A 26,620-nucleotide genomic window follows, 5' to 3' on the forward strand; every position below is an offset into this window, starting at 1 on the left:
GAATCCTCTGATGGTCCCTCATTAGTGTAAGGAAAGGATACCGATCTGGTCTCAAAGCGCTTACTCCTTCAGATTCGCAGCACTGCCTAAAAAACTGGGGCTGAGGTGTGGAAGCTCAGTGCCAGATATGGAAATGTGTTTTTCTGCCTCCTTGTAATGTCCATGTGCTGCGGATCTGAAGGAGTAAGCGCTTTGAGACCAGATCGGTATCCTTTCCTTACACTAATGAGGGACCATCAGAGGATTCCGTTTCCAGGCTGTCTTTATCCGAGATCCTAGGATGCATGTGATCCAGATATGCGTTTTTATACTGGGTTTCTGGTGAGTAGGCAATCTATTCATATTACTACAACGGGAGACCGGATTGCATCTACAACACTAGAATGTTCGCTGTTGACTGAGGAATTCGTATTTCGAAATTACAGTGGACTTATCTTTATATTTTATATTTATTTTTAATTTTCTGCAATTAATTTTATATAGCGCTGCACTCTTTGCTTTCGTGATATTATTAGAAAGGTTTTGTGGTTCCTTTTAGTGCATTGGTCGCTTTTGGGATTGCGCTCACTTATTTATATTTTCTAAATTGAGCATATGCAGAGTGCCTCCTAGGGCTCTGTACTGTCAACAGATGGATTGGGGACAATAGAAGAAGGGGAGGATCAGAGAAGACAGAATCAAACAGCCTTTTTACACAATGTGGAGGATTAATCCCTTAGATTCCACAGTAAGTATAACAAGCATGCTTTATTGCATATGCAGACTGATTTTACTGTTGGGGGTTTAGTAACATTTTAACTGTTTTCTGCTTTAACTTAACTCGTATCTATGGATACAATTTTTAATTATATATTTCTATATTGTATTTTATTTTTTTTCTAGCCTACTCTTATTAATCTGAATGATCTTTGTAAACTTACTTTGTGAAGATCCCCACACATTTACTTCCTTAAATTCTGTGAAATGTATTCACAATGCCCTGTGAGTAGGTACTGCTGTTTCACAGATTTTACAGAGCCTGCCCTTTGAGGGGCTGAAAGTCTCCGGAGGCAGAGCCAGTTCAAGAAACCACTGTTTGTGGTCAGTGAAGTACCTTTAGGATATGTAGTCATTAGAAGTTGAAAGTAAACTGCAGAGGATAAGCTGCAAAGCATACATTGAATCCAAAAAGTTGTGTAAAGAGATGACCATCAGATAGGCAGAACTGATAACATGAATGGAGATTTTTTTTTTTCCAAGTAAGATTGTATTGGATTGGTAATAATTGTTTGCATTGCCACATTGCTGATGTTTTAAAATGAAAGTGTATGCTGTGACCATAGAACTCCTTTGAAGTCATTCAACTGTATTTCAGCATGAGAAGATGAATTCTATTAATGAAGACCTGGTGACCCGCATGGAAACATTGCAGTGCAACAACAGGTTACTGGAAGCTCAGATACTTGAACTGCAGAGAGCTAAAGTTGCAATAGATAAAGACTTGGAAGCTGAAAAACTGATTAAAGAGCAAAAAATAAAGGCAAGTATGATAAAATAGAACTCACATTCATTTTGGCAGTCTGGCAGCAACTATCTTCTGTAAATATTACAACACGTAACTGGAAACTATTTTAAGTGCATTTTTTACAGTTTTGCATATATTTCTTTTTATATATTTAATGTGAATTTAAAGTCAAAACGTTTTTTTTTTTTAATTTTAATGCATCCACTGCATCAAGGTAAAAAATGTCCAACTACTTGTTTTGCCCCCATCCCAACAGCATCACTGCTCCCTCTTACTAGCTTCACAGGAGGTTCTGAGAGCAGCAGGAGCCATAGGCACTGTGTGTGTCTGTGGATGCTGTACAGGATGCTAGACTTTGGTCCTGGATGGCAGTTCTATTTACCCACTATCGGAGTTGTGGTCCCTTTAGGGGGACGATTTAAAGGGGTTCTGAGGTAGTACAGCTGGAGAGGAGACCTTTATTAGGGACTCAGAATTTCAGGGAATAGAATACAACAAAATAAGAATGAACTCGTCATTTATTTTCTTACATTTTTTTAAATGGGACCAAAAACTGTAAATTATTGTATATAGACACAGCAGTTCTCTTAATTTTTAGCCATGACCTGTCAAAGTTGATGAGAACATGGTGTATAGAATTTTTATTATACTTCTTAAATATCAAAAACATGAATTACATATGTGCATATGTAATGTGTGTTTTTTGATATTTAGGAAATATAATAAAACATTCATACGTTTTATATTCTCATGAACGTTGATCATTTTAAAATTTTTATTTAATTAAGAATGTGTGTGAATACAAGCCTTTCCAGTTTTTTGCTTCCATATATAATATTTTAGATTGAAAGGTTTTTAAACACAGCAGGAGATATTTAGGGGATTATAAACTGCTTCAGATGTACTGCAATTCGTGCATCCTGTTTGTTTTTGCCTTTTTGATTGTGTGGGCCATTTTGTGAGTTTTAAATTGCTAAGATGGAGGTTACAATTGTGCAAATATTGTACCAGCCTAGTTATTTGGTTCTTACAATATGGATGTTTGGTGTCTACCTAGAAATGGTAAAGCTACACCTTCTATATCCAAGGTGTAATTGTTTATTTGCACCCTCATCTGTATGTGTATAGCCTCCTTTACCTCCTTGCCTCTTGTACAGACAATGTCTGTCTGTGTGTAGACACCTTTACCTGCTGCCTTCAGTGCAGAAATTTAAATGTGGCTATTGAACTCTCATCTGTAGAAAATCTGTTTATTAAGAAAGCAGCTGTTAGTGAATGCAGTTATTTTGCATGTGATATGCTGCTACACTGTACAATATTTTTGAATGATTTAAAAGTAGGTGAATCAACAGCAAATAACAAGAATAGCAACTAAAAGTACACAAATGTAAATTATTATGCTATACTAACTATCGTTTATTTTCTTTTAGGATCACAACAGTGCTCTTAAGCAGATAGAAGAACTTCAACATCAACTTCAGAAAGAGAGAAATAAGTTACAGAAAATTACACAAGAGCTTGAACTTGTTAGGAAGGTAACATAATATTTACTTTAGAGCTATCATTGCTTTAAGTTAACCACTTGCCCTCCAGAAGATTTACCTGCCTTCCTGACCAGGCCATTTTTTGCTTTACGGCGCTGCGTTTCTTTAACCCGACAATTGCACGGCCAATTGATTGCCTGTGCGGTTTTTTGTTTGTTTTTTTATACTGGGCTTCTTTTTTTTTTTTTTTTCTTTACTAATAATGGCAGCGATCAGCGACATATAGCGGGACTGCGGAACAGTGACATTCTGCCGATTCTGGTGTTAAATGGCCAGAATCAGCAGGTCCGCCACTGGTGCCTGTGCTTTTCACAGATGAGAGCAGGTTCACCCTGCGCACATGTGACAGACATGAAAGGATCTGGAGAAGCCATGGAGAACATTATGCTGCCTGCAACACGTTCAGCATGACCCTTTTGGTGGTGGGTCATTGATGGTCTGGGGAGGCATACCCATGGAGGGACACACAAACCTCTTGTCAGCAATCATGGCAGCGCACGGGTCTGCGCATGCGCAAAACGCCGATGCACTCTAACCGGCGGGCGCTAGGACCTAGGTAGCTGCGGCGGCGGCCACATATGCTCATGCACAATCGCGGACGCGTGCCTGGCACCAATGACAGTGCAGGGCGCACTATTTAAACCAGCCCTGCACAGACTCAAGTTGCCGTATGGTCTTTATTATCCTGTTCCTGCTCGTTGTTCCTGCTGATTGACCTTGTTGCCGACCCTGCTTGATCCTGAGCTTTGCTGACCATCTCCTGCTCTGACCCCTGGCTCATTTGACTACTCTCCTGCATACCCCTGATTATCTGACCTCCTGTTGCTGAACCTGGCTTGTGACCCGACTACTCTCTGTCCGCTGCTCTGTACTGTGCTGTCTCCATTGTTACCGACCCAGCCTGTCTGACTACGCTACACTACCCTGCCATCCATCCGGCACGGATCCGGTCACTGCTTAGGTATATCCTCCTCTTCACATCAGGCTCTCTTCCAGTACATACCTCTGGCGGTTCCATCTACCACAGGTTGGTGCACTCAGGGGCCATGACCTGGTCACTGTCTGCTCCAAGTCCATCCTCACCGTCAGGGGCCCTGGTGAACAAGCAGACTGGGACTTAGACCCCGCGCCCTGGGGAATTCTGTCCTGTGGATTGCTAGAGATACCGTCAGGCGGTGTATGACACCTCTTCAGGCTAGACAATCGCACCCTGACTGCCATTAGGTATCGGGATGAAGTCCTTGGACTCATTGTCAGACCCTTCACTGGTGCAATGAGTCCTGGGTTCCTCCTGACCTCATGTGGCGAGAGTATGCAGGCAGTTCCTGGAGGAAGAAGGAATTTATACCATTGAATGGCCCCCATACTCGCCTGACCTAAATCCAATAGAACACCTCTGGGGCATCATGTTTTGGTCCATACTACGCCACCAGGTTGCACCTCAGACTGTCCAGGAACTCTGTGAGGCCCTGGTCCAGATCTTGGAGGAAATACCCCAAGACATCATCCGTCATCTCATTAAGAGCATGCCCTGACGTTGGCAAGCACGTGGGGTCTATACAAACTACAGAGTACCATTTTGAGTTGCTGAAATGAAATTTCAGCAAAATGGACTAGCCTGCTGAATAATTTTTTCACTTTGATTTTTGGGGTGTCTTTGAATTCAGTCCTCTGTAGGTTGATCATTTTCATTTCCATCAAACGATGGGGCATCCTTACATTCCTAACAAATTACACAGTCTATATCAGTATAGATATCCATCTTTTTTTTCCCCATTGAGATATGTGTTTTCGAAATGTTCCTTACATTTTTTGAGCAGTTTATAAAAAGGCATTCCCCATTCATGAACAAGTAATAAGTTTATAATGATTAGGTACTCCTGAAAAATATTTCACTCCTAGCTATGTTGCCTAGCTATATGCAGTGAAAATAATTAAAGACACAAACTTCCAAAAGGGCTCTCATTTCTGTCTATAAGTGCAGACTCTTATAGCTAAAAGCCTGTTTATGGAGTTAAAACCCATTGAGGGTATTTATCCTATTCTGGACCTAAAATCTCTAAACAAGTACCTTCTTGTTCCAAAGTTTTGCATGGAATCCGTAAAGTCCGTAATTGCATGACTGAGACAAGGGGAATATCTGACATTAATAGACATTCAGGATCCCTACCCACACATTCCCTTTTTAATCGTGTTATCAGTCCTTTGTTCATTTTGCAGTAGAAGACAAACCCTTCCAATTTTCTCCACTGCTGTTCTGCTCATGGATCATTCACAATGGTGCTTGCACCCTGTATTCGCCCTCTTAGGAACTCAAAGCATTCAGGTCACAGGGTACCTTGATGTTCTTGGCTTAAAGGATTAATCTCATTCAAAACTATCTTCAAACAACCAAAACACTATTCAGATTGCTCTCCAGTCATCCTTTTTATCTAGAATACGTAGGGCGCATTCTAGACTTCTAGACACGGCCCGTGTAATCATTTTCCTTTCCTCAAGTTCCCATGCTTGAACCTTAAGATCAAAAAGGCACCTCTCCGTGTATTTCTCCATGAGAGTCCTAGCTCTCATGTTAGCCTTAGTAAAGGCTGCTTTTTTTGCTCAATTCCACTCTAGGCTTCTTTGAAGCAACATTAATGATTACTGTTTCCCTGGAACAAACACACTCCTTCTCTCAATCTTTCTCAATCTTCCTGTGCTTCTCTCCAGTCAAGCAAGGTACTCCCTTGCTTGGTGGATTTTCAACCTAGCCTTGGAAATGGGAACGTTTTTTTCATACTCATGGAAAGTGGTAATAGTTTCCAGTCTCACAGGTTGGAAAGGAGTGTTCCAATCTCTTATGCTTCAAGGAATCTGGACCCCAAATGAAAGCAAACATCCTGAAACTCGGAGCATTAAAATTGGCTCTGCATCTCTGGACTATCCTTCTTCATGGACACCTGGTCAGTGTGCTGATAGTGTTGCTGAAGCAGCCTATATCAATCATTGGTCATTGGAGGGGGGGGGGGGGTGCCAGCCTTAAAATAAATAAGTCTGATTCAGTCCTGAACAAAAAACCACTGTCTAGCCATCTCTGCTGTTGGCATTCCAGGAGTGGACAGTTGGCAGGTGGATTTCCTCAGCCATTACTTCCTGGATCGGGGAATGGTGCCTTCATCCCAATATATGTCAGAGATGGGAAATTCCAGATTTCGACATACTGGCATCCAGGTTCAACAAAAATGTACTTGTGTTTGTGGTCAGGACCATGGATCCTCTAGTTCTGGCACTGGATGCCCTGGTAACTCTCTGAGCTCCATCTATTTAATATCTGCAATCTCTACAGAGAGGATTCTTCCTTGATTGCTCTGCACAATGGACGACAATAAAAAAGTGGTGATTTTCTTTGAACCAGACTGGCCCTGAAGAACCTGGTGAACAGACATACTTTAAACTTTTAGACCATCCATGGCCTTTTTGCAAACAGGCCAAACCTGCTGAGCTTAAATGTTTTTCTAGACCGCCTAATGTGCTTGGACAAATAGGATAATATTAGTTGCTTCTACAGGCAAAGCACTAAACTCCTCTAGGAGCAGTGTTTTTGTTTGTTTTTTTAAGCCAGTGTGCATAGAGCTTAAAACAAGTAAATATGATCTACTTATCTGATCTATTTACTAATGCTAGCAGCCATAGGATTAAAAATGGTCAGTGTTGGTTGAGAAAGTGAAGTTCCACTTCAAAGACGTAATTCCCAACTTTCTCAGAGACAGAAAAGTCACTTGTACAAATATACTACCATACCTGGAAATCCCTTTTTTTTTTTTTTTTTTTTTTTAACCTCGTATGAACATAGACTTTTCAGCCCCACAAATTACTCTGTATCTTGCATTCTTGTTTTCCTACAATTTGGACCTCACTAAAACCTTAGCCTTAAGTGGTCCTAACGGCAAAAGGTTTTTTTTTGTTTGTTTGTTTTTTTTTTAACCTTTTGTATTTTGTACATTAAGGTAAGTGAAGTTTATTGATGAGGAGTGGGTGGTCAACTATGTCAAAAGCAAAAGTTACGAGTATAAGTATGGTGTAATGGCCGTTTGGTTTTAGCAGTTAGTAGGTCACTAGTGTTTTAGTAGGGCAGTTTCAGTGGAATGTTGTGGGTGGAAACCAGACTGTAGGGGGTCGAGAATGTAATCAGGGAGGTATTAACTCATATGGTTGCAGTCAAGGTGTTTAAGAAGCTTGGAGGCAAAGGGGAGCAGAGAGATGGGTCTTAAGTAGTTTAAACAGGTGGGGTCCAGTAAGGATGTTTTTAACCACTTGTCTACTGGACACTTTTGCCCCCTTCCTGCCCAGGCCAATTTTCAGCTTTCAGTGCTGTTGCACTTTGATGATTGCGTGGTCATGGCACTCCGTACCCATATGAACATTTTATCAGCTTGGTTTTTTTTTTTTTTTTTTATACAAATAGAGCTTTCTTTTGGTGGTATTTAATCACCACTGGGAATTTTATTTTTTGCTAAACAAACTAAAAAAGACCGAAAATTTTGAAAGAAAAAAACGTTTTTTTTCTTGGTTTCTATTATAAAATTTTGCAAGCAAAGGTAATTTTTCTCCTTTACTGATGTGCGTTGATGAGGCTGCACTGATAGGCGGCAATGATGGGCACTTATAGGCAACACTGAAGGGCACTGACTGGTGACACTGCTGGGCACGTTTGGGGCTGCACTGATAATCCGTGCCTTGGTTATCAGTGTAGCTGTCTCCTTTCACAGTTGCTGGTTATGGGCAGTACTTTCCTCACACTCGGACAGTGTGCGAAAATTACTGCCAATAACCTGCAAGTGTATTTACATGGTGATCAGCTGTGATTGCACACAGCTGATCACATGGTAAAAGGCTGCTGTAATCGGCCCTTTACTGTGTCATGTGATCAGCTGTGTCTGAAGGACACAGGGATCACAGAGAGTGCCGGGTGCGTGCCCTGGGAGGATGTCATATGACGCCCTCCCAGAACTGGACGACCGCGCTGTAGCTGTCAGCTATAATGCAGTCAAGAAGTGGATATGTATGGGGGTAACCAGCGCATGTTTGAATGGGGGGAGAGAAAGGTGCCAGTGGAGAGGAAGAGATTGAAAATGTGGTTTGAGAGTGTAGGATAGAACAAGGAGCGGGCTATGGTAATTCTGAGGGGACAGTGAGCCTCAAAAAGTAGTTTGCCAACTTCCTCAGTGGTAAAAGGGTCAAAGGAGGAAAGTGTTGAATGTGGTATTGGACCTGGTATGTTGGTTGGAGGAAAAAGTTGAACACCTGCAGATCTCACCATGAATTGTATCAATCTTGTCTTTGAAATGATTGGCAATCTCTTGGGCTGTAAGTAAGTTGGTGGGTGGAGGCAATGGGGGTGGAGTAGGGAATTAAGGGTAGAAAAGAGTTGACGAGGACTGGATGAGAAGGTTTTGATGAGTGGTTTAGTAGGTCTGTTTAGCAATGTGGAGGCAGAAGTTGTATTTGAGAAGGGCACATTTGTAGAGAGTGGAGTCTTGCAGGGATTTTGTTTTTATTCCATGCTCACTGAAGAGCATGACTGTGTCTCCTGAAACTTCTAGTGTCCCCTGTTTGCCAGGGTTGTAGCAGGCAAAACCTGACCCTGCGTTTAGAGAAAGAAGTAAGTGTGTCCAGGGAGGATGAGAGTAAGTTGTTGTAGACAGAAGTGGCCAGGTCTGGGCAGGACAGCGGTGTGATTTTGTCATGAAGAGTGAAGAAGGGAAGGGTGGAGTTTTCAAAAGGTTTCTATGGGTAACTGTTCCTGTTAGGAGGTTGGAGACAGGGAGAGTGTGAAGCTGGTAAGGTTGTGCTCTGAGGGAAGAAAAGGGGAGTTGGAGAGGTTGCAGAGGTAAGAGAATAAGAGGTCAAGGGTGTTGCCATTGGAATGTGTGGTGGCTGTGTCCATTGTGTTAAGTTAAGAAGAGGTGCGATTGAATAGTTGAGAGGTGACAAAGGTGTTAACATTGACTGAAAAACTTTGCTACCAAGGTGAAGTTGTAGTGGGATTTATATGAGGGCAAATGCCCCAGTGATTTGGAAGTGGTGACATTGTGTGGGCTTAGAAAGAGAGGGGTGGAAAGGAGGAGGAGTTTGCAACTCTCTCTTGTAGGTAATAGTGGTTTTGCTTCCAAGACCCTCCTTTCTACCTAAAGTGGTAACAGCCTTCCACCTTAATGAGGACATTGTCCCTACTCCAAAGCTCACCCCAAAGACATTGTTCTCCATTGTCTGAACTTGGTCAAAGCTGTCAGGGTCTGACAGCCAAGGCCTCTATCCTAAAAACAGGCTTTCTCTTTCTATTGCCGACAGGGTCTCATAAAGGACACCCTGCTTCCAAGTCCATTATTGCTAGGTGGATAAGACAACTCCTTGCGAGGGCTTATGCTGTCAAGCATGAGATGCCTCTAGCAGTTTTACATGCTCACTCCACCAGACCTGTTAGGCTTTCAGATATTAGACATCTGTAAGGCTGCCACCCAGTCTTTTGGTTCATATGTTCTTCAAGTTTTGCCAGGTGGATATCCAAGTCTCTGCAGATGCAGCCTTCAGTTGCAGGGTTCTTCAGCTGCACTCTCAGTTCTCTCTCTGAGCATTGTTTTGTTGGGGCATTTGGCACTGTTCTGTTTGCCTTGTTGTTGCCCACCCCCTCCATTTCAGTGATTGGGTTCCCAGGGTCTATGAATATCCAGCTTGTGTATATACAAGCCTGTACTGTACAAGTAAGATAATAGGAACTTTGACTTGCCTGTGAATCCAATATCTTTGAGTACAGTACAGGACACCCTCGCCTCTGTCCATTGTTACATTGCATTGTATGTTAAATAACTGAGGACTCATGGAATGGTGTGGGGTTATAGGAGTATGCCCAAGAAAGTATTTGTCAGTGTCCAATCACCTGAAGGTAGCACCCTATAAACCCAGGGTATATGACTATCCAGCTTGTGTCCTGCACTGTACTTCAAGATATGGAATTTTCACGTAATCCAAAATTCCTATTTTATATTTCCTTCCATTCTGGCGGTGGTTATTGTATCACATTACCAATGCATCTTTATCTTCATAGCTTGTACTTTACGTCTCCATGTCCTTTTTTCTGCAGGATGCTCAGAAGAGCACATTGATGGATATGGAGATAGCCGATTATGAGCGTTTGGTGAAAGAGCTCAACCAGAAAATCACCCATAAGAGCAGTCAGTTGGAGGACCTGAAGCAGGAGATCTCTATCCAAAAGCAGAAACAGGAAACTCTACAACAAGAAATATGTAAGAGATCTTTATGAAGTGTGTGTGTGTGTGTATATATATGTATGTGTGTGTGTGTGTGTGTATGTATATGTATATGTGTGTATATATATATATGTGTGTGTGTGTGTGTGTGTGTGTGTGTGTGTGTGTATGTATATGTGTGTATATATATATATATATATATATATATATATATATATATATATATATATATATATATATTAGTAAATTCTTTATTACCATACATGACTGAGAATGTAAGATGATACAAAAACCAATGTACGTTTTGTAATGGATTTCTTTATTACACCTATATGCGAACCTTGTCGAGATTTGAATATACTGCTTTCGAACAGTATTTTACATTCTGCTTGCAGATCTTTTAAAGTGCTCTTTTCATATTGCATAAAGAGATATTTAATTCGATTTCATCTCTATTTCTCTGATTAGCAACATTGCAAACAACAATAGAGCAGCATGAGGAGTGCAGCACTAAGATGAAGCAGCTGCTAGTTAAAACCAAAAAGGAACTAGCTGATTCCAAGCAGACGGTGAGAACTGCATGCTAATGTATAACCTGTCATTTACTTAGCTGCTTTCTGATCTCACCCCCTTTTAACGTTCATTTTTTATTATAGGAATCTGATCAGTTAATTATCCAGGCCTCACTAAAAGGGGAATTGGAGGCATGTCAGCAGCATGTGGAAGCTTATAAGGTATGTAAGCAGCATGCTGAGTAAAATACAAATCATGATTACTTTAAGGAATTATTTCTCTGTAGATATTGGTGACATTAGTGGTGTTTCAAATTATTTAAGATAAGACTAGCAGAGGGTACATCTGAGCGTAGTGGTTTAAAACCTATTTATTGGAAAAGACACATTACACATAAAAGTTTGTGTGTAAATACAACTGCCTGTGTGGGTACTTCTTCTATAGGGCAGAATGCAGTCCTTCAGTGGATTTGGTAGCACCTGTAGCTGTAGTATCTGGAAGAAACCACCGGGGGAACTATACGAAGTGTAGCAGTATAATAAAAGTAAGCACACATATAAATGAGCAACTCCCTGAGATAGAACAAGCAGATGTCATCCGAGTCCATGTGGAGCTGGTCTATATGCCTCATGCAGGATCAAAATCCGCTCAGGTCCTCTGTATGGCATGGGGAGCTTTGCAGAGCGCTGGAGAACTGGAAATTTGCAATAGGGCAGACTGCACATGGCTCCGGAAAGGACGTCACCTATGTTGGGATGTAAGGGTTGTGGTTATGCGTTTTGAGGTGGGCCGACTCCTTTGGCAAATTAATAGGAGCGCTTACAATGGTGCTAAATTTATATAAGGAGGGGGAACTACAAAGCTCAGCACCTTCTGTATTATGGATTGCTTAGAAAGAGTGGCAGACCACACCAGATGTAATTGGGGGCATATTTACAGACTATGATAAAATTGTATATTTCTAATATGAATGAAATAAACTTATGCACACTCTGTATGCACTGTAAGTAGAGTGGTGGTATTACTAAAAAATTGATTAGAAATTGGTGCACAAATTACAAATGGTGAGGACAGGAATGTTTTGTGTGCTCTTTTTCTTGTTTGAAAAGTATTTTACATATATGAAAACATACTGCAATCAAGTTATGTCTCCATTGCTATACCTTTGCTTTGTAGATCCAGGTTGCTGAGCTGACATCTGAAAAACACAAAATACAAGAGCAACTCAGAGCGTTGACAGAACAACATCAACGTGTGGCAAACTCATACCAACAAAAATTGCTTGCCCTTCAGGAGGAGTGCACTGCAGCAAAGGTATCTAATGCAATCTCTATATATTCTGCACTAAAATACAATATTCAATCCACAGTAGACCTCTGCTGATATCCATTTTTATATCCATGATATCCTGGCCGGGAAAAACCCAATGTCCAGTGTGTTTATGTATAATCTTTTGTTATTAATTAGTCTCAATGGAATTTTGCTTTGCTTTTTGCATTAGTTTGTATAGTTTTTTGTCATTCGTCCTTGAGATTTTAGGGTTAGCTGACTTCAGAATACGTGCAATTACTAGAGTTTATGCCACACAACATAGCATTGTAAGTAATTGTTTTTAGGTTAATGGATGGCTTTTATGTACACCTAAATCAGCAACTGGCATTGCTGAATTATAGAGCAGAAAGATTATATCTTTATATCTAACCAAAGACGTTACTAAACTATGTTTTGTTTTATATAATTTTTTTCATAAAATACAGTTAAAGTACATACTGTACTTACAGCTGAAAAGCTTCAAAGTTGTTTTTGGCCAGCGAAACTTCTCTAGAAAGCAATATGAAGTTCTCCTGTCCATTGATGATTTTTATGAATCGCCTTCATATTCTAAGACTATGATTACCCCTTCGGGGTATGCCCATCATGATGGGCAAAGCCTAGACCCTCAACAATAGTTTGAAAAAGTATATTTCTCTGCCACTATGTCTGAATTCTTATGAAAACATCACTTTTAGAATTTTAAAGTACCAGAGGTCAAAAACATTACACTTCCCCTCTCCCCCCCGACTCATGAATTGTTCATGAATCAGAGATGGAGCCTTCAAACCTTTTTGAGAATGAAATGAAGGAAAGTGAATAGGACCAGATATTGCAGCTGAAGCTGCAGAGGATTTTGCGAGCCTCAAGCTTTGGCTTCTTGCCAATTGCTCTTAACGTATATGCTGTTGCAAACTAGTCTTTGCCTAGGAGCATCTGATTCATCACAGCCAAATTAAACACCTATGGGTACTAAGGGGCTAGCAGAATCAAAAAATACTTTTTCAATCCATGCAGAAATTGAAAAGTGCATTACAGGAGGATTGATTTGATCCTTGATCCAGAAAGGATCAAAGCTCCTCAGCTCCTTCTTTTTTTTTTTTTTTTGAATTGTATCCTATGGAAAGGAATTTAAGAAAATGGGCTTTTCAGATTGTAAATCCCACCATTTCTGTCTTCAATGTATGCCTCACAGTTCCTATTGAGGATGTGTCCTCCTTTTAAGAATTCTGTGTTTTACATGTTTTGAAGCCCTCTTAAATGTCACCAATTGCTGCTGTGTGTATTTGCAAGACTATAGCTAACTGGACAAAACAAATAAATAGAGAATGTGACCCTCCTTCAATGACCTCTGTTCTTAGAACAATTGCACATGATGCCCTCAACCTTTTGCATTGTGTTTTGGTCTGGATGGTGAATACTTATTTGCGGAATCCCTTTATAAAATCATCAAGGAAATCACTGGAGGCAAAGTGCTTTTACTCCACAAGAAAAAGCCCAAATCTCCTACTACCTCTACAACCTCTGCTCAGTAAAAGAGGTATTTTTGCTTCATTCAGATTTTGACCTCAAAATACATCTTTTCGACCCAAGCCTTGGATCCCTAAGTCCACAAAGCCTATTCAAAAGCCCTCCTCACAATGAAGGGGCACCCCAAACCTTGGAGTGGGGGGGATATCTATTGGTGCTTGCACCAGTCTGGATTTGAGACAGATTGGACTTAGAGGTTTAGTATGTCATTTTAAAGGGGTACAAAATAGAATTTCTGCTTCTGTCTGCTCTCTGCTTCCTGCCCTGCAGTCTGCCAGTGACAACTTCACCTGCACCGGTTCCTTCAGTGGAAAGGTTCTGAAGTTTTAAACCTGTTCCCAGCCCCAAAATCAAGTGGACTTATTGGACTTAAAATCTCTATAAACAGATTTTGTTGGATACAAAAATTTCTTATGGAATCGTCAAGATCTTCTACATGAGGTTTCTACGCCTAATGGTTGCGTCCTTCAAGGCAGTCCCTTTTATCTAGTTTCATTTAGGTCACTTCAATTAAACCTCCTCACATCATGGAACAAACCTATCCTTTCTCTGGATTGTAATATATATCTATCCAGCCAGACCAATCTCTCCTTGGCATGGTGGATGTTCAACTCTGACCAGAGTTAGGAAAGATTTTCTCATGTCGTGGAAGGTGGTGACAACAGAGCCTGGTCTCACAGGCTGGGGAGGAGTTTACAATTCCCTAACAGTCCAGGGGACCCAGAGTTGAGGCTCCCCATCAACATTCTCGAACTTAGAGCCTGCAAATTAACTGTACTACCCTGGAGCTCCCCTTCTGCACTAAGACAATAAGACAGCAGTGGCCTACATGAGCGATCAAATGGGCACAAGAAGGTGAGCTGCCCTAATAAAAACAAATTGATACTCTCCTGGGGGGAAATTGTCAATCCGTCCCTCTCTAGAATCCACATCCCTGGCGTGCACTAGTAGCAGGCAGCCTTAGTAAGCCATCAACACCTGGACCCAAGGGAGTAGTCTCTGCACCCTGAGATCTTTCAGAATATCTGTCAAAGGTGGGGGATCCCATATGTAGACATTCTGGCCTCCAGTTTCAACAATAAGCTTAACAAATTCCTTGCCAGGATCAGGGATCCTATGGCCTTCACAGTAGATGTCCGGTGATTTCTTGGTCTCCACACAGGCTGTCAGGGCTCCCAGGTATGACCAGAGGTGTGTGACTGAAGCAGGGAAACGCAGACCTCAGATATGTTATAAACAATATAATTTATTAACACTAACAGTACAAACATAAACGCAGTGCAATACTAAAACATAATACGGTGCAAACAAACCAAACCAAACCACCCACAGATAACAGTATATACAAGCAAGCGTCGTCAGGCAGGCCGGGTCAATATCAATTGGGCAGGTAGGTACAGGGGGAGCAAGCGGAGAATGGTCGGGGTCACAGGCCAGGTTCAGCAGGTAGCAAGCAGCATAGTACAGAGGGTCAGGCAGAGGGATGGTCCGGGTCACAAGCCAGGGATCAGAACAGGTAGCAAGCAGCGTAGTACAGAGGGTCAGACAGAGGGATGGTCAGGGTCACAAGCCAGGATCAGAGCAGGAGAAGTCAGCAAAGGAACAGAAACAGGATGCAGGACAGATACAGGGCCCAGGACAAACACAACACCAAGGCCGAGTCTGCAAGTCTGGCCATCCCTTAAATACACCAGTATCATCTGTTCCAGGTGTTAGCTGGCTGAAAGGTTGAGTCTCTGATTGCTGGGAGCACCCGCTGGCCAGCCCTGGTACTGCAGATCAAAAGGCAGGTGAGTCCCACCATTGCTGGCCAGTCCATTCCTAACAGTACCCCCCCCTCAAGGAGCGGCCTCAGGACGCTCCAAACAGTCCTAGCTGGGCAAAATGTTCCACCGCCCGGGTCTGGCAACTGGCGGGATATCAAAGACTGGCACACCGGGCAGGACTCCGGGCAGCGGCACACCGGGCTGGACTCCGGGCAGAGGCACATCGAGCAGAGGCACATCGGGCAGGACTCCGGGCAGAGGCACATCGGGCAGGACTCCGGGCAGAGGCACATCAGGCAGGACTCCGGGCAGAGGCACACCGGGCAGAGGCACATCGGGCAGGACTCCAGGCAGAGGCACATCGGGCAGGACTCCAGGCAGAGGCACATCGGGCAGGACTCCGGGCAGAGGCACATCAGGCAGGACTCTGGGCAGAGGCACATCGGGCAGGATTCCGGGCAGAGGCACATCGGGCAGGACTCCGGGCAGAGGCACATCGGATTACCAGGCGAAGCAGCAGGCAGCGGGCCACCAGGCGGAGCAGCAGGCACCGGGCCCCCGGGCGGAGCAGCAGGCACCGGGCCCCCGGGCGGAGCAGCAGGCACCGGGCCCCCGGGCGGAGCAGCAGGCACCGGGCCCCCGGGCGGAGCAGCAGGCACCGGGCCCCCGGGCGGGGCTACAGGCTCCGGGCCCCCGGGCGGATCAGCAGGCACCGGGCCCCCGGGCGGATCAGCAGGCACCGGGCCCCCGGGCGGGGCGGCAGGCACCGGGCCCCCGGGCGGGGCGGCAGGCACCGGGCCCCCGGGCGGGGCGGCAGGCACCGGGCCCCCGGGCGGAGCGGCAGGCACCGGGGCCCCCGGGCGGAGCGGCAGGCACCGGGGCCCCCGGGCGGAGCGGCAGGCACCGGGCCCCCGGGCGGAGCGGCAGGCACCGGGCCCCCGGGCGGAGCGGCAGGCACCGGGCCCCCGGGCGGGGCGACAGGCACCGGGCCCCCGGGCGGGGCGACAGGCACCGGGCCCCCGGGCGGGGCGACAGGCATCGTGCCCCCAGGCGGAGCGGCGGGCGCCGGACCCCCAGATGGAGCGACAGGTCTCGGGCCCCCAGGCGTAGCGGCGGGCGCCGGACCCCCAGATGGAGCGACAGGTCTCGGGCCCTCAGGCGGAGCGGCGGGCGCCGGACCCCCAGGCGGAGCGACAGGTCTCGGGCCCTCAGGTGGAGCGGCGGGCGCCGGACCCCCAGGAGGAGCGACAGGTCTCGGGCCCTCAGGCGGAGCAGCGGGCGCCGGACCCCCAGATGGAGCGACAGGTCTCGGGCCCTCAGGCGGAGCGGCAGGCGCCGGACCCCCAGGAGGAGCGACAGGTCTCGGGCCCTCAAGCGGAGCGGCAGGTGCCGGACCCCCAGGCGGAGCGACAGGTCTCGGGCCCTCAGGCGGAGCGACAGGTCTCAGGCCCCCAGGCGGGGCGGCGGGCGCCGGATCCCCAGGCGGAGCGGCGGGCGCTGGACCCCCAAGCGGTGCAACAGGTCTCGGGCCCCCAGGCGGAGCGGCGGGCACCGAGACACCAGGCACGACAGTGGGCTCCGAGTCAACTGGTATGACCGCAGGCACTGGGTCAGACATTGGATGGTCTGGCTGGACAGCGGGCATCGGGTCACCAGGCATCAGGTCATTTGGCTCGACAGCGGGCACCGCGTCATCTGGCAAGGCAGTGGGCTCCGAGTCAACTGGCATGACCGCGGGCACCGGGGCAGACATTGAATCGTCTGGCTGGACAGCGGGCATCGGGTCACCAGGCATCAGGTCATTTGGCTCGACCGCGGGCACCGCGTCATCTGGCAAGGCAGTGGGCTCCGAGTCAACTGGTATGACCGCGGGCACTGGGTTAGACATTGGATCGTCTGACTGGACAGCGGGCATCGGGTCACCAGGCATCAAGTCATTTGGCTCGACAGCGAGCACCGCATCATCTGGCAAGGCAGTGGGCTCCGAGTCAACTGGCATGACCGCGGGCACCGGGGCAGACATTGAATCGTCTGGCTGGACAGCGGGCATCGGGTCACCAGGCATCAGGTCATTTGGCTCGACAGCGGGCACCGCGTCATCTGGCAAGGCAGTGGTCTCCGAGTCAACAGGCACGACAGTGGGCACCGGGTCATCAGGTACCGGATTGTCTGGCTCGACAGCGGGCATCGGGTCATCAGGTATGACAGCGGACACTAGGTCACCAGGCATCAGGTCATTTGGCTTGCCAGCGGGCACCGCGTCATCTGGCAAGGCAGTGGGCACCGAGTCACCAGGTACGACAGCGGGCTCTGAGTCAATTGGCACGACAGCGGGCACCGGATCAGGTACCGGATCATCTGGATCAACAGCGGGCATCGAGTCAACTGGCCTAATAGGATCGTCAGGCTGGATCAGTTCATCATGCTGGGTAGAGGCATTAGGCCGAGTAGAGGCATTAGGCCGAGTAGAGGCATCAGGCCGAGTAGAGGCATCAGGCCGAGTAGAGGCTTCAGGCTGAAGAGAGGCATCAGGCCGAGTACAGGCATCAGGCCGAGTACAGGCATCAGGCCGAGTACAGGCATCAGGCCGAGTACAGGCATCAGGCCGAGTACAGGCATCAGGCCGAGTACAGGCATCAGGCCGCGTAGAGGCTTCAGGCCGAGTAGAGGCATCAGGCCGAGTAGAGGCATCAGGCCGAGTAGAGGCATCAGGCCGAGTAGAGGCATCAGGCCGAGTACAGGCATCAGGCCGCGTAGAGGCTTCAGGCCGCGTAGAGGCTTCAGGCCGAGTAGAGGCATCAGGCCGAGTAGAGGCATCAGGCCGAGTAGAGGCATCAGGCCGAGTAGAGGCATCAGGCCGAGTAGAGGCATCAGGCCGAGTAGAGGCTTTAGGCCGCGTAGAGGCTTCAGGCCGCGTAGAGGCTTCAGGCCGAGTAGAGGCATCAGGCTGCGTACAGGCATCAGTCTGAACCACGGAAGGCAGGCTCACCGGTTTGGATACTGGCAGGATGGTATTGGTTGGAAAGAATTTTCGCTTTTTTCTGGTTTTAACTACTGGAGCACTGCAAGTAAACGCAGGTCTGCAAACGACTGGAGACAGAGAAGAACTGGAGGATGGAACAGGAGAGGGAGCAGTTGCTACAGAGGGCTTTTTTACAGGGTTAAAGGCAGGATAGGTGCAGCGAGTGGGAACAGGGTACTGACATGCGGTAGATAGCCAAGTATACTGGGCTGTAACTGGAGGAGCTGGTGGGAATACAGGAGTAGAGTTAGAAGCAGGACTGGGTTTTTGTAAGCTGACTGAGGCTGGGTGCAACAAATCTGTCCATGTCTGCAGTATGGGTTGAACAAAGCTGAGCTTACACAAAGTCTGTCTGGTCAATGACTGCACTGCGTTTATACAATCTCTCAGTGTCTGTGGTGAACATGTGGAATAACGCTCCAGAAAGTAACCCACATCATCCTCTAATAACCACACCAGGGACTCTACCTGGTCTGCACTAAATGGTGGCAAAAATTCATCCCTGCATTCGGGGGAACCAGATGAAACCAACTCTGCACAAACCTCAATCAATGGCTGCACCTCAGAGAATACTGTGCCCTGATCTACTAGAACATGAGCGAGCCGTATACATTCTAGCAATTCATCCCCGGTATACTCCTTCAGAGTTTGATAAGCATACTCCCTGTCATCAAACACTAGCAGATATAAATATTCAACCTCATCAAGATCCATCCTTCCCATCAACAAGCCAAGATGGCTTCCCTGTGCAGCCACTTCTGGTCAGGATTGGCCTTGGTGTAATGTCAGGGCTCCCAGGTATGACCAGAGGTGTGTGACTGAAGCAGGGAAACGCAGACCTCAGATATGTTATAAACAATATAATTTATTAACACTAACAGTACAAACATAAACGCAGTGCAATACTAAAACATAATACGGTGCAAACAAACCAAACCAAACCACCCACAGATAACAGTATATACAAGCAAGCGTCGTCAGGCAGGCCGGGTCAATATCAATTGGGCAGGTAGGTACAGGGGGAGCAAGCGGAGAATGGTCGGGGTCACAGGCCAGGTTCAGCAGGTAGCAAGCAGCATAGTACAGAGGGTCAGGCAGAGGGATGGTCCGGGTCACAAGCCAGGGATCAGAACAGGTAGCAAGCAGCGTAGTACAGAGGGTCAGACAGAGGGATGGTCAGGGTCACAAGCCAGGATCAGAGCAGGAGAAGTCAGCAAAGGAACAGAAACAGGATGCAGGACAGATACAGGGCCCAGGACAAACACAACACCAAGGCCGAGTCTGCAAGTCTGGCCATCCCTTAAATACACCAGTATCATCTGTTCCAGGTGTTAGCTGGCTGAAAGGTTGAGTCTCTGATTGCTGGGAGCACCCGCTGGCCAGCCCTGGTACTGCAGATCAAAAGGCAGGTGAGTCCCACCATTGCTGGCCAGTCCATTCCTAACACAGGCTGATCTATGCCTTCTGTCTCTTAAAGATTGTTTGTTTTCTCTACTTCTGTGCAGGATAGGTAGAAAGGGTTCATTCTAGTGATCCTCATCATACCAGATTGGCCCAGAATGATGTGGTGCACAGACATACTCAGAATTGTGGCAGATGAACCTTGGGCTCTTCCAAACAAACATGATTTACTGGTACCCCTATTGTACCCTGTTTCTAAGTGGCTGGCTTTACCGCATGGCTTTTAAAACGCAGGTCCTGAAGGATAAGGGTATCTCTGACTCGTTTATTCCCACCTATTAATTAATGTGGTTTATTCATTAATAAATCTGTGTACATGTTTGCCAAATTTTACCTTGGCTGTAAAATAATTTTTACTTGAACAAGCTTACATTCTATTTACATTCTGGTCCCGCTCTGGGAATATCAATATCTATTTAACCCCTTCCCGACTGCCCTATAGCAGAAATACTGCTACAGGGCGGCACGGGTGCGCAAAATCACGTGTATATATAGAGGAGGCGCCGGGTGATGAGGTCACCAAGGAACCTAGCCATGGAGTGTGTATAATGTGACAGCTGAGGAGGGAAGCCAGCACAGCACTTTACAATATTGAATCTACTTATGTGAAGACTGAGGGGAGAATCTGCTAAGACTGGGACAGTCAGAATCTGGAGCAGCAGTGCCTGGCAACCAATCAGCTTTTAGCAAGAGCTTGCTCAGTGAAAGAGGAAATGAGAGGAGAAGTGCGTTTGCACAGAACCAGACATCCATAATATTGATGTCATATCATGGGTATATTAATTCCAAGATGATGTACTCATCTAATATCAAGTTTAAGGAGGGACCCCAGAGGTGTATGAGTGTCTGAAGAACCAGGGAACCTGGCCATGATGGATGACTAGTGAGGACCAGGGAGCGCAGCTTGACCTGAGTGCGGAGGACCTAGATGTACCCGATGAGAGGGGAAACTTCTTTCATGCGTATTTTAAACGCACTTCTGGTGAGTGCGCATTTAATTTATTTCCTGTTCACCTTTGGATCACTTCTCCTTATTGGCAAAGGAGACCCAGCAGAATTTGCACATCACATCCTTTTATGTTTTTGGACATTAGACTGAACATCAAATTTATCTTAAGATGAACAATATGATCTAATGTCCTTATCTTTATACTCTTAAAATTGAGTGTATGTTGATATTTCACTATTTTATTAATAGCGCTGCACCTTTATTATCTATATATTGTCTTGGAAGGTTATGTTGGTTACCTTTTTGGTGTTCTAGCGGCTTGTACCAAATTTTCATTACAGTAAGCGCTCGCTACACAACTTATATATAGCAGAAATACTGCTACAGGGCGGCACGGGTGCGCAAAATCACGTGTATATATGCGTGATTTTGCATTTCCGGGTAGGGGGCGTGCCGCCATATGTGGCCACGGCTGTCAATCACCAGGTCCCGTCCAGTGATTACCCGCCGGCGCCCGGTGCACAGCCATCCAGAGCAGTGTGCTTACAGTGAAGCACACCCTTCCCCCGCCCTGTAGTGAAACACTACCAGCACACAGTTAACCCTTTGATCGCCCCTCTTAACCCCTTCTTGCCCAGTGCCCTTAGTAGTGTGTCCGTGCTTTTTTTTTTTTTTTTTTGTTAGCACTGATCACTATTGGTGTCACTGGGGATGTCAGTGACACCAAGTCCGTTCCCCAGGAGTCCCGCTATCAGGCGCTGATCGCCACCATTATTACTAGAAAAAAAAAGAAATAAAATTAAGTATCTATACCACCATTTATAAACACTAGAACTTTCATGTAAACCAATTCATTTATATGTATTTGGATTTTTTTCTTAGCAAAGACTAAGTTTGATTTTTTAAATAATTTTTCACTGGACATGTTTAACTGCTTCCGCGCCGCCCTATAGTAGAAATACTGCTACAGGGCGGCATGGGTGTGCAAAATCACATATATATATTGGGGATTCGCGCTCCCGCGGTTTTCGCGCCCCTCCCAGATAGCGTCAGATTGCCCATCAGTACACCAGTAATCACATTTTTACCTTTTGATTGCCAGGAACACGCTCACATACACAATAAACCTCCATTGCTAGTATAGTGTCTGAACGGATCAATATATTTGTTCAGATCAGCACTATACCAGCGTTCACATTAGTATAGTGTCCCCAAAAATGCAGCGTTAGTGGGACCAGCCCCAGCAGCTGCCAGCACACACACCCCCTTCTCCCCCAGCAAGTGCAGTGTAAGTAGGTCACTGTCACTTGATACATTGCACACAAAACTGCAGTGTTTGCAGAATCAGGCCTGATCTCTGCTAGCACTTGCCAGTAAATTTTGCTGACTCTCATATGCAGCAGAGTGCCAGTACCAGTTCCGCTCTACCTTTTTGGTGAACTGGCAAGCGCCAGCGGCCTAGTACATCCTGGTCTTTCACATACCAGCACTACAGTATCACTTGGTGACGTGGCGAGTCCCATAAGTGCAGTACAAGTTGGTGCAGTGGCGAGCACAAGTATTGTCCCACAGTCACCAAGAATTTGCACACAGGCCTGTAGAGCTCCTAGTATCCTTCTGGATGTGCTTGCAAATCCGATTGGCAGCCCACAAATTCTGCAGCACCCGTACTTCCCCCATTCACTGCCCAACCCGGAATTCAGGTGGAAACAACAAATTTAACTACTCCCCTTGATTTTTTGGAGCTATTTTTCACGGAAGATCTGTATGCATTGATTGTGCATCAAAGCAATTTATATGCACAACAGTTTATTGCCGCCAAACCAAGTTCAAATATTGCCAGACCATTCGGATGGAAAACCCATTATGTTTTCCAAATTTAAAATTTTTTTGGGTCTAACCCTCAACATGGGCATTGCTGAAAAAAAAAATGAATTGCATTTGTATTGGTCCATAGACCCAATTCATCATATGCCCATGTTCTCTGCTGCCATGGCCAGACATAGATATGAGAGTATAATGTGCTTTATGCATTTCAACGACAATACATTCTGTCATCCTCGGAGTGACCCAGAATTTGATGGGCTCCACAAAATTCGGCCCCTTGTAAATCACCTTAACTAAAAATTTGCAGATGTCTATACTCCCCAGCAAAACATCTGTGTTGATGGGCCCCTCATTAATTTTTCTGTCCGCCTTGCATTCAAACAATTTTTCCCCAGCAAGCTTGCCAGATATGGGGTCAAGATGTATAAGATCTGTGAGAGGGCAACAGGCTATTGTGATGATCGCAGCGTCAGACCACAGCCCTTCTCACCAAACTCATGACCAAAGGACTAGCCAATCTAAAACCGCGCTGTCACGTGCGTAACAATGGCACGCCCAGCTGCACCCTGCACACAGATTTTCCAGCTAATTTTCCAGCTAATGGACCACAATCTATGTATCTGCACCCTGAGCGCGATTGTTACTGGGCCAGGTTAATTACGCAATTAACCCTTCACACTGCCACCACCTCCTTTTTGTACAGAGAAAGAGGAAGCTCGGTAATATCAGAAATAACACTATGATGGTTGGATAATAGTCTGTATACCACTGTCGACCTGGGTTAAGCAGCTTCAAGTTTCATGAGCCAGAAGGATTTCTTGTCTCCCACTGTCAGTTTCGATGTTAAAGGGAGAATCCTCAACTTTCACACACCACTCACTCAGCCTAGCTTTGCTTTTTCTAGCAACTCCACAGGGTGTCTCCCTGGAGCAGTAAACCAATCAGGCGATTGGGGGAGGGAGCAGTAGGTGGAAACCTAAGTTATGACCAAAAACTCTCATATTTGATGTCATGGTTCATGTCATGGTTCATAACTTATTCTTGGTGCATTTAGCAGCCTGGCCACTAGTAGATTAATACTCAGAATCACTGGCAGAACGTCTACATATGAAACATGAGACAACTGCTTGAATGGTTCAGGAGATATAATTTTCTGCTCTCCTGTGTATGCCAGCTAGGGGGTGTAAAATACCAGGAGACTGGTCTTCAAGTAAGCCGTCCGAATATGGGCTCCATGTGTATGTAAGTCTTTCATAATCCAAGATATGTAATTATATGGAAAAGTGAGTTTTTAAAATGTAGGTCTGTTTTTACGACTCTCTGGAATGCCTTGAAGGTCAGTGAGGGCTAGGTTTACGGCTTGATGAGCCCTCTCTAGCAAAAGTCTGGCAGACATTGAGGTTTATAGCCTTAAAGCTCTCCCGCTGAGCTTGATGCCTTTGACCTTTGCCTCATCCAGACCACATGTCACTCAACAGAGAGGGAGGGGGGATGAGGAAAGCTGATTTTTGAGTAGAAATTATATACAATGGAAGATTCCTAACAAGATGTAAGACCGCGTCCATCTCGGTGTGCACGATTGCTACAGCTATACATATAAGTTTTGGATTTACGAGGGAAAAGATAGTCACTTGGAGCCCCCCCCGGATGCCCGGACTACATAGGGAGCAGTGGCAAGATAGTTTGGGACTTATTGTCCACGTATAAGTGGTACCCCATATGGAAAAAGGATGACACTTTTTATTCAAGAGTGCCACTATTTAGACATTTGTATAATCTTGGAATTGGTTCATGTGGCACCGTGCAACCTAATCACCGGGGCTTCCACCAATGGCTTGTAAATACCCATCTTTGAAAGGGGGAAAAAGCCTGCTTGAGAAATGAGGATGTCATTCCGCTGCAGCAACAACTTGTTTATTCTGACAGCAACAGGGTCTTGCTCTCAGAATATACATAAGTAGGTGTGTGCAGTGGTATTGGATGAGATTTTTTCATCCTCAGTTAAAAAAGCATAAATGCTGAAGCATGGGGGCCTGGGGTGGCCAGTGAGTGGATGGCCCCTATGCTTCAGCATATATATTTTTATAATGTTTTTTTGGCACATTTCATGTGTGCCCACCATTAGAAGTGGGTGGGTGCAGGGCTGTATATTCTAATGGTGGGCATGCCACACACTTTTTCTGGCAGAGATTTCTTTTTTTTTTCATTCAGCCCACAGGCTGCATAAAAAAAAAAAAAAAAGAACATCGCATACACCCAGCAATGACCAGCAACATACTGGAACATCACTGGACTTTGAGTGGTTATACGAGGATGATGCCTGCAGCTGCAGGCATCATCCTGGTATCGTTTTTTTAGATGGCTATCGGCTTTCATGTAAAACCAATCCTAAAGATGAATTAGCTGAAGGATTGCTTTTACAAGCAGCAGGAGATGTCCCCCCTCCCCCGCTGCCTTCCACGGCCTTCTCGGGCAGTCCCGTGCCATCGAGGGAACCTGAGAATGCAGCCGGTGTTTCTGCCAGTTGACCATACAGCTGATTGGAGACCGGAATGGTGCCAATCATCTCTACAATCTAAGAAATCGTAAGCTACGAGCATTTCATTACTTCAGTTTTGCAGGATATAAACAGCGCCATTTGTAAATTGGGAAAGCATCTGATCACACCGATCTTGGTGAGATTAGATAATGTTAGGGCAGAGGAGATATCTAGAGTCTGATAGACCCCAGAATTCTCAAAACTGAATATATGACAATGCCCATTGAAGTTATAGGGGATATTTGCATTAAAAGTGATAAAAAAATGAAAAGTACAGTGTAAAATAGTTAAGAAAAAAAGCACCCCCTGTGCCAGTATGTAAACAGCTGTTGCACCATGCATGTGAGGCATCACCGCGAACATCAGATCAAGGGCAGTAATTCCAGCACTTGATCTCCTCTGTAAATCTAAAATGGTAGCTTGTAAAGGCTTTTAAAATGTTGCCTATGGATATTAAAAATGTATGCAGTTTGTCACCATTGCATGGGGCATGCAACGTTTTAAAGCATGTCATGTTTGGTATCTATTTACTCGACGTATCATCTTTTATACTGTACCAAATAATTGGCCAATATATTGTGCTTTTGTGCATTAAAAGTACAAAAAGTTTCTCTTTTTTCAAAACATTTGCGTTTGAAAAATCGCTGCGTGAGTACTATGTGACATAAATTGCAGCACCCACTATTTTATTCACTAGGGTGTCTTCTTTAAAAATATATAATGTTTGGGGGTTCAAAGTAATTTCCTAGGAAAAAAATACTGTTTTGTTTTTTTTTTTTTTTTTTTTTTTCATGTGAACAAAACGTGTCAGAAAATGTTTGGTCTTCAGGTGGCTAGAACAGTAAATGATGTGTGGCATAAACTTCTTAAAATGGAAAGTAGACACCTCAAACTATTTGCTGAGAGGCATGTTGAGTCAATAGAAGAATTAATTTTTTTACCACAAGTTTTTTGAAAATGTCACATAAATGATTTATTGCTCACACATGCCATGCGTATATGTGGAATTACTCCCCAAAATACATTCTGCTACTTCTCCCGAGTATGAGGATACCACATGTGGGAGACTTTTCGGCAGTCTAGTCAAGTACAGGATCCCAAAATTCAGTAAGCACCTTCAGGCTTTTAAAAGGCTTTATTTCCTCATTACACTTCCTGACTACCTATCACAGTTTTGGAGGTCCTGAAATGCCAGGATAGCACCAACTCCCACAAAATGACCCCTTTTTTGGAAAGTAGACACCCCAAGGAATTTGGTGAGTATTTTGCAGATCTTGTTTGTTGCCACAATTTTTTTGGAAAATGAAGAAAGAAAACAAAAAGATATTTTTTTCCTTTTTTTTTTTTATATTTCAAAACCTTGGGTTGTCTACTTTCCAAAAAGTGGTCATTTGGGGGGGTTTGGTG

At 45.3% G+C, this 26,620-nt stretch overlaps 1 protein-coding gene and 1 long non-coding RNA gene across 2 annotated transcripts in view; one reads left to right on the forward strand and one right to left on the reverse strand.

Annotated features, from left to right (window-relative positions):
- GCC2 (GRIP and coiled-coil domain containing 2) overlaps window positions 1-26,620 on the forward strand; it is a 120,410-nt gene that overhangs the window by 52,942 nt on the left and 40,848 nt on the right. Inside the window, exons 11-16 of the mRNA XM_089681284.1 lie at window positions 1,355-1,519; window positions 2,935-3,039; window positions 10,169-10,331; window positions 10,764-10,864; window positions 10,952-11,029; window positions 11,985-12,122. Coding sequence (XP_089537410.1) covers window positions 1,355-1,519; window positions 2,935-3,039; window positions 10,169-10,331; window positions 10,764-10,864; window positions 10,952-11,029; window positions 11,985-12,122 — 750 coding nt within the window. The remainder of the gene's footprint in view (window positions 1-1,354; window positions 1,520-2,934; window positions 3,040-10,168; window positions 10,332-10,763; window positions 10,865-10,951; window positions 11,030-11,984; window positions 12,123-26,620) is intronic.
- LOC149459385 (uncharacterized) overlaps window positions 11,519-26,620 on the reverse strand; it is a 199,138-nt gene continuing 184,036 nt past the window's right edge. Inside the window, exons 2-3 of the long non-coding RNA XR_016313293.1 lie at window positions 11,972-12,006; window positions 11,519-11,553 (exon numbers count right to left, since the gene is read on the reverse strand). This is a non-coding gene — a long non-coding RNA (uncharacterized LOC149459385). The remainder of the gene's footprint in view (window positions 11,554-11,971; window positions 12,007-26,620) is intronic.

Source organism: Staurois parvus, unplaced genomic scaffold, assembly GCF_062004578.1.
Source record: "Staurois parvus isolate SC_StPar_1 unplaced genomic scaffold, SC_StPar_1.0 ptg000262l, whole genome shotgun sequence".
In the NCBI taxonomy this organism is placed as follows: domain Eukaryota; kingdom Metazoa; phylum Chordata; class Amphibia; order Anura; family Ranidae; genus Staurois; species Staurois parvus.